The following is an 8,641-nucleotide window of genomic DNA, read 5'->3' as shown; positions in this document are numbered from 1 at the left end:
AACATACAAATGGATTCCTGATACAGCCCTCCTTGTTCTGCTTGGCTGAATTTATTTGCCATCTGAGGCCAATAAATGAGTACAATGAGGTTTGCTATTGTTAACATGGGCTAGGATGACTGCTGTGACTGGCTGAGTCGAAAATGTGAGCAAAAACGCCCAATATGTGACATGGAAAGACAAAATTAAAAGAGAAAAAGCCTTGATTATGTTATAATAAAATCATAAGATACATTTTTACCAGCATTAAACTGTTTAATTGTACAGTGTGATGTCTTTAATCAAATTTACACTGCTGTGTGTTATAGAATACAAGCTTTACAGTAAATTACTGCCATTTGATTGGCCGTCATTAGTGAGTAAGTTAGTAACCTTTCGTCTTTACTTTGAAGATGAAAAGTTGCACTCTGGACGCAGCTACTTGTCTTTCTTGAGTTCTGCCTCGCCTCAGCTCCTCACCTCTTTGCACCAGATGGGTACAGGAAATCTTTTGGATTCAACATTTTTAACAGCCACCCTGAATAGAAACGGTGGCTGGATGTGATTAATCGCTACAGGAGCCTCATTCATGGTGGCCCCTTTCCTTTGCTAAACCCTAACTCTGCTGTCAGTCACACAAACACTGGAAACCACATCCACACAAACATGTCCACAACAATCAAAGTCTTAACCCAAAATAACACCTCAGAAACCCTGAAACAATAATCGCAAAATGTATAAATGAGTGATGTAAACTAAAACATGGACATTTCTACGAGTCTGTACCCATGATGCTGTAAAATATCCAGCATTCTGCTTTAAATATTCCGAAATTTGGCTAAATCTTGAGTTATTCAGTTAAATATGATCATACAACTTTTGAATCTATTCATTTGGCTCCTGAACCTTTGAATAAGACAGTAATATCAGAACTGCTTAACTAATCACATCCATGCAAACATCATCCTCAGATAACCTTATGTGCTTGTGCAGAAGCACTAAAAACAAAAAAAGGAGAGGAATTGGGAGCGAGTCCAAAACCCAGATGTGTTTTTCACATTCCTGACTTCTGCCATAGGTCTCTTCAACAAAAGTTTGACCTCTGCTCGCTTTGTCTATAAAAAGGGTTGACAAGGCCAGTGCTGAAGCACGGAGGACGCTGGGTCGAGGACCAGCAGCTGTCTCAACATTCAGGGTGTGCTAAACAAAAAGTACTGTATGTTTTTGCAACTCAGAGGGCCACAGGGTCAAAGAAAAGTCAACAGTGAGCAAAGTGAAAAGATGAGTTACAATTAAAATGCATGTCATTTTTTTTCCCTTTTGTTTATTTGTTTCAGGTTGAAATTAGGGATGTTTCAGTTTCAGGCATCAAAAATGTTATTTTATTCTTGTTCTTTCAAAACCTTTTACTTCAGAGGGGAACTCAAGGGAGAGGAGAGGGTGAAGGGTTAATTTGTAGCTGGGGAAACCTGATGCTAATTAAGTCTCAGGAATGCCACATACACTGACATTGTAGTGCCGAAGCCCTCAGAGTGGGTCAGGCATGGAGAGAGACGGCAGTAATGCGTGAGTCCAGTGTTTTTACTCCTTTGTGACGGTCGGGAAAAGCCAGCCTCACCAAACCCCGGAGCTGAAGGTAATGTGCACAGATGAGCTGCCAAGTCTGTAAAGTTTGTTTCAGTTGTGTGAGAGGTGGCTTTAATCAAGAAGGAGATCAGTGATGGCTTGAGTTATCACCTTTGAGATCTTTTCCTCCAGGTTTTCCATTTGGGACTCTTACCTCGCGTTTCCTTCTTTTGCAGGCAGAGTAAGCCCACATATTAGATGCGAAAATGCTTTTACTGACATCTCTGCTGTTGCTGCAACTCTCCTGGGTATCGCTGCACAACGCCGCGCAAGCTGTAGCGGAGATTTGCCGGGGGACGCACTGCTATGGCGGAGACACCGGTGATCCAAGACCGTGCACCGGGGCGCACTGTCCGGGGAGCCGATCTTCCAGACCCCCGCGGCAGTTTAACCCGTCAACGCAGGGGAAAACGGCTCATGTAGCCGCCAGCCAACACCGCGTGTACCCGAGCTCTCCAAGAGCGGCATCGGAGACTTTTCCAGGCGCCCAGCTGCTACTGCGCGGGCGGCACAGCGACGGCAGCACTCGGAGGAGTGCGCCTGAAGTTTTACCTGCAGGATGCACCGATGCGGAGTGCGCTGTTCATGTGAAACAATTTCAACCCAGCAATGACACCCGAGACTGTAAAGGGATCGAGTGCAGACTGCCACTGAGGATACGGCCAAAAGCTCGAGCAGTGGCTTGTGTGGGAGAAGGATGTCTGGCCGGTTCAGAGGAGAGCGTGCCTCCTGTACATCTGTCGGACAGAGCCTCGCAGTTTCTGGGGGATTTTCCGGAGTTTGAATATCCATCGTCGGAACTTGGCGCAGCGCCTTTAGGTGTCCAGCTCACATGTGATATCAAGCCAGGTCTGCTATGTTCATCAAAATTCTCATCCAGCATTCAAATCAAGAACGTTTTTATTTATTTTACATTATATTATAAGCTCCTGCATGCCAGGAACAAAAAAAAATATCCAGACTGTGCACATTGTGACTCTTGACAATTTCCTTAAAAGTGACATGTCATTACTAAAAGCTGTGCGTCTATAAATAACACAAATGCATGCTACTCTTTACTGACTTACAATCTCTCACCAATAATCAACACAAGAGTGTTCTGGAGACAAAGGACAACTTTGTTGACCTTCAGCCTCCCCCCACAAAAAGGAAAGAAAGAAAAGAAAAGATACCTGCAGGGCAAAGAGTAGCTGGACTGGAAAAATGTCTCAGAGTCAATTGCCCAGAAAATTTTGAATGCTTTGATGTGGCTCCATACAGGAAGCTTTTAGTAGGCTACACTTGCCTGTGGCTGGCTATGCAGCTGGAGTCACAGGCTGTTCACACTTACTGTCAGCACTGTTTGGAGAAGTCACACCTCAGTACAAGGCTTAACAACATCTAATCGATTTCTTCTCCCTGTTTTTCTTTCCCTTCACTGTGCATTTATTTCATGACAGGAGAGAATGAAGTTCCTTCAGAAGATGCCCTCATCTTGCACCTCCAGCTGTCCAAGGGGCAGGAGAAGCTTGTGGAGGCCCTGAGAGCCCAGCAGATTATCATCCGCGATCTGCAGCAGAAGCTCGCTGACCAACAGGAGGCCCTGCTGTCGCAGCAGCGTGAGATCCTGCAGCAGCAGCAGCGAATGTATGAGCAAATGGATGTGGTGAAGGCCCAGTACGGTCTTCTCTCAGACACCTTCAAACAGGTTTCCTTCCAGGGCCTGAAGGGCGAGCTGCAGAGCTACTTCGAGAGCCAGCTGGCTGGACTGCAAAGCCAAGCCCGCAGCCACCTGCAGAAATCCTACGCCGTCCACAAAGTGGACATCAACTCTAAGGTGATGGATGTGGTCGGGGAGGCTCACTTTCCTCAGCCTCTCCTGGGATGCCCTTCACCCTGTGGATCAGAGGAGTACTGTGACTTTCAAAAGGACCCACCTCGGTGTGAAAAGTGCACCATGTGTCCACCAGGTTTCTTCCTCGTCTCGCAGTGCTCTCCAACTGCGGACAGAATGTGCCAGGTATGCCGTCATCCGATGTGTTGAAACAAACCGAGAGCAAAACAGGAAAAAAATGGAAACAAACAAAAAAAAAGTGTGAAGCGGTTTTAGCTAGTTGAGGTTTCACGTGGTGGTTTCCAGTTAGTGGTTTCCAAGCGTATGCCAGCATACGCCAAAATCCAAACATAGCTGATGTGGAGGTGAGAATGTTTATACTTTTGAGCCTAGATCGCTCATCTCATTTATTTCCTGATCAAGTTTAAATGCTTCACAGAATGCATCAGTTAAACCCAGTTATTGTTGTACAGGATACACTCATGGTGATGCTTTTAATTTTCATGACTTGCAGGACAGAGACGAATGCCTTGAATTACCAAATATTTGTGGAGAGCGAGTGAAGTGCCTTAATACTCCAGGTGAGTTTGCAATGCTTATTTTGCTGATAATTAATGAGTCTTTATTCCTTATTTTTTCTCTGTTATAAAAACTTTTTCCACCACTTTATCTAAAACTTTATTTGCACTGAGAAAACAGCCACACTTTACTGAGCTATGTGTCTATGCAGCTGTCAGAGCCTGTTTGGGCCTTTTTATTTTGCAGGGGGATTCAGGTGTCTGGGCATTTCTGAGAGAGACGCAATAATGGGCTTGTGCGGTCATGAATATTTCTACAACCAGGAGCTGCAGGAGTGCCAAGCCTGCTCTGACTGTGATGGAGAGCCTGTCACCGTTCCCTGTACAGCAGTCAGTGACGCCATCTGTGGCCAGCTTTCGGAGACCCGGCTCTCTGAGTCTTGGATGGCGAATGTGGCAGTTCCCCCCGCCAGGTCATCTGGCACCCACATCTTTCCTGGGCTTCAGCTAAACATACGAAGCAAAGAAAAAAGCGATTTGCTGTCCAACCAGTTGGGCCAGTTGACCTTCCAGCAGCACGGGCTGGTGTGGTTGGATCATAACTTTGCAATTAAGCACAGTTGCAGGAACTTCCTCCAGTTGGGGATGAGGCTAAATGGGAGCCAGGAAGAGGAGGGTAAGGACCTCAGCGGTGTTCGCATCGAACAACCGGATGGGAAGTATTTCCAGGGGGTCAGCGTCAGTACCGGGGTGGAGGTGGAGCCTAACCACACCTTCACACTGCTGTTGAGGAGTCCAAATCAACACTGCAATCAGAGCAAAGATCTTCACGTGTACGATGCCGCAGGGCCCTCTTTGAGTCTGCTCTGGTTGTCTCATGATACTGGTGCTGTAGCTATGACAGCTCAGATGTCCCTGCTGATGCACTACCAGACCAGCTACCGCCCAACTTTCCGCATAACCTCAGTTTCAGACCCCTACATGATCAGCCTGACTCATGACAACCGTGGGGTGCGCTTCACCGAGCGCGGAGTGGTCAAGTTTGTCCTTCAGCAAGCGTTTTACTCCATGGGGCACACCTGCATTCGAGAGGGTTTCTCCTTGATTGCCTATATTAACCGCAACGGAACCGGCCAAGAGGTGATGCAGAATTTTAAGACTGGTGTTAATTACAGGGACACTTCCATTACACTCTCTGGTGCTGTGAGCGTGGACAGTGGAGACATGCTCAACTTCGAGATCACATCCCCGTCTCAGTGCAACGTCCGCTATTTTGGGGACAGCACTGGAATCAGTATTTTGAGTCTCATCTGGATTCCTTCAGCAGTGTCGTCAGCCTTTACAGCGACTGTGTCCAGGACCGGTCTTCCCTTTGGAGCGGTGAGGAATAAACCTCTATTGTTCCAGCAGATCAGCCCAGATACACCGCAGGTCCACTTGGCCCGCTCTGGGGAGCCAAACAGCCGGAAGAACTTTATATTCCGCGAGAAAGGAACAGTGAACATAGCTCTCAACCTCAAGCTGATCCACTCTTGTAATATAGTTAAACTCACTCTGCAGCGGGTAGGGGGTCAGGGCAAGCAGGCTGGTCCTGTGGCTCAGCAGGTGTCAGGATCTATGCCTGAAGGAAGCGAGTGGGCCAGTGTAGGGCTGAGAGCCTCATTTCAGGTCCAGAATGGCACGGCTCTGTACGTCACGCTGGACTGCATCCGTGGACGAATTAACCAGATAGCACACGAGGGCGGCACTAACATTTCAATTCTCTGGGTGGCAGTGTGATCCAAGAAGGGGCTGAGCTTTTCTCATCAGTACATTTTGTGGAAAAAGACAGTTTTGCACATGTTGAATTGCAGAGCAGTTTCAAAATTCACCAAAGGACGAATACGGGCTGATAAAATGTAGTCTTCTTTTCCACATATCCTGTCACATTATCTTTAATGTATATTTCTGCACCTGTATAGACGTTTATGATTACTTTTTTTGTAGGGTGTAACACTTAGATGCTAAAAGTACTGCTTTTTGCTTGAAGTACTTCGGCTGGTTGAGCAGTGACCAATTCTACATCAAATGTCTGAATGTGTGAGTGTGTGTGTGTGTGTCTGTATGTGTAAATGGTGTGCATACTTGGAAATGGTGCTTATGTATGTCTGTGCGTATGTACACACACATTGGCATGTCTACTTTTGCATATGAATCATTTAATATGTATATATTAATACTTAACATCCATATTGTATTAAACCTTTTTGTATTGAATTATGAGGTTGTTAAAGCAGTATTTTAACATTTTGGGAAATGCAGTGAACCATTTTCTGGAGGACAGTTTCATGAGTGGACCAGTGCAAACCTAGTGATTAGTTAGCACAAAAACTGCAAACAGGGGAAACAGGTGACCTGGTTTTAGCCAATAGTATGGAAATTTATTAGCATCTCTAATACAAATCAGCATTTAACCCAAGGAACATTCCCTGCTTCATCCATCTGTGTCTACAAGGCATAACCTTATTATATTCAGTAGTGATTCCAGTTAGTGTAGTTCTTTGAAGTCCAGCTGAAGCACGTGTAGTTGCATTTGTAGTTTATCTCTTGTAGTGTAATGTCTCTGTGGACTAGCCGAAAAGCAGATCCACACAGAACCTTGCATTCAGTGTCTAATAACAAAATTTATAGAATTCATACACAATATGTCTGTGTAGGTTCTCAGTCGTCGAGGTCATGGTAGTCTTAAGTGCTTGAAGTGAACTAGCTCATGAATGAGGTTTTACCTGTCATCCATTATCTCTATCTGTAACAAGTTAGTGATGGGGGGTTCAGCAGCCCGTAGGACCACAACTGCAGCAGTTAAATATCTGTGACTCTCCATCAGTTTTTAGAACCGACTAAGCCACTTGGATGAAAGGTAACATGTCTTCTTTCATCAGAAAGAAGTCATGTTACCTTTATTTCAAGCGCTTTAGGCATTCTAGCCAGGTGAACCTTTGCATCCTCACAGACACAGAAACTGTAACACCTTTAACCTATCAAATGTGTTAAGTCACAGCATTGCGTCGTAGGGTACCCACATTTTGGCACTGCTCTAGGCTAGCACAGAAAACCTGGAAGCATATAAATACACTTCAGTTCCAACTAAAATGCAGGCTGGGGAGGTGTATGTTCTTGGCTTTGATTGGTAGCGTCTTGGCTTGTTGAACTCACTTGGCAAATGCTCAGAGTTAGGAAATAATCCCTCATAAAGCAGCTAAATTACACATTAGCTTTTGCTGAGACTCCGTTAAGATGGATGTAGTCACCTTGACATCATCAGCTGAACTTTTTACCTCTTGTTTCGTAGTCTTTTTTTAGCGTCTTGGCACCATTGTGGTGGAGAAGTCTGGTTCAGTCCCTTCTAGCTAGCAGAGATAAACAGCTAATAGCTACAGCTGCCTGTGTTGGCATTCACCTGTAGCAATTCAGTCAGCATTACACAGATATCATGAAGGGGCACCAACTTAGGATGTTATTAGTCTGTTTAAAGGACATCAAAGAAAACCAGTTTTTGCATCAGGCTGTGAACATGTCTACTGTGAATATGTGTTTTAAGTAGGGAGTTGAAGCTAGCCTCGAGGCTAATTTGAGGACCTGGAGTTTCTGGCACTTCTACAGTAGCTTCATTTTTTTCAGCCCTTGACGGCTCTGCTTTTTTGTTGTACAGATTAAACAAACACAATTTAACTTGTAAATCGTTGAGCTTTGACAATACTGGCAGGCTGTTTTTTTCTAAACTACTGCACAAAACCAAGCCAGCTGTTTCCCTCTGTTTCATTCTCTGTGTGTAGCTAAACTAAGCTAATTTCATAGATAACACAACGATATGAGAATGCTATCATTGTTCTCATCTAACTTCCTTTCAACATATGGTAATTTGCTGAAATATATAAAAACTAGTCTCACCAAATCTATTGTAGTACCATTTAAAAGAGCAGGGATTTAAAAAAAAGAAGAAGTTGTTTTTGGTATTTATTTTATGAAGCAGGACCTTTGTATTCTGCTGTGGAATGCATATGAGTTGTCAGGTATGATAAAACAGTAAAAATATGTATAGTATGGAGTAAAGCACTGAGTAGACATGTAGTGATAGTGTCTGCTTGTACACATATAGTTTTGCGTAGTATTATGGAATATGCAAACATCTTCCTTTGTTATTCTTTTGCCTAAACGCTGTTCCTCTGTAAAGAGCTGCCCATGCATATCCCTCCTAATTGCCTCTGTGTGTGTTCTGTCCTCTGAGCAATTAGGCATAATTAAGTGTTTCAGAGAGCTGGCAGCAAAGGCGCCGCTGAAATTCTTCACCTTTTTTCTCACTTCTTTGCACGCGGTGATACTTTTGAGGTGCTTTTAGACTCCCTGCAAGCTTCTTGTGGAACGTCAGTGTATTTACAGTATTCTGGTTCAACACCAAATAAAATATACATATATTTTGCCATAAAAGGAATTTCTTTTTTCTTTTGAAAAAAAAACCTGTTACTTTGCTGGCTTTATTACAAAAATATCGACTTGTGGATGAAAAACAGTTTCACTGCTAATCCTCGCCAGACGAGAAAGGTATTTTACAGAGTTATTGGATCATTGTAGTATATGTGCCTCTAAGGATTCCTGTGTAGCCACATCATTGGACCTCTAATGTGACCTTTATTCTATCATCCCGAGAGTGATTTTATATTTTGGA

General features: G+C 44.2%; 1 protein-coding gene across 1 annotated transcript; it reads left to right on the top strand.

Moving 5' to 3' along the window:
- Positions 1-1,383: 1,383 nt before the first annotated feature.
- nell3 (NELL (neural EGFL like) family member 3) lies at positions 1,384-8,403 on the top strand. Its single transcript, XM_005449054.4, has 5 exons — positions 1,384-1,615; positions 1,782-2,454; positions 3,045-3,604; positions 3,933-3,999; positions 4,184-8,403. Exons 2-5 carry the CDS (start codon positions 1,812-1,814, stop codon positions 5,713-5,715), a joined length of 2,802 nt encoding a protein of 933 aa, XP_005449111.1. The 5' UTR covers positions 1,384-1,615; positions 1,782-1,811; the 3' UTR covers positions 5,716-8,403.
- Positions 8,404-8,641: the final 238 nt, after the last annotated feature.

This window comes from Oreochromis niloticus, linkage group LG9 (assembly GCF_001858045.2).
Source record: "Oreochromis niloticus isolate F11D_XX linkage group LG9, O_niloticus_UMD_NMBU, whole genome shotgun sequence".
In the NCBI taxonomy this organism is placed as follows: Eukaryota; Metazoa; Chordata; class Actinopteri; order Cichliformes; family Cichlidae; genus Oreochromis; species Oreochromis niloticus.
The sequence above is the reverse complement of the archived record's forward strand: the minus strand, read 5'-3'. Positions and strand labels throughout refer to the sequence as shown.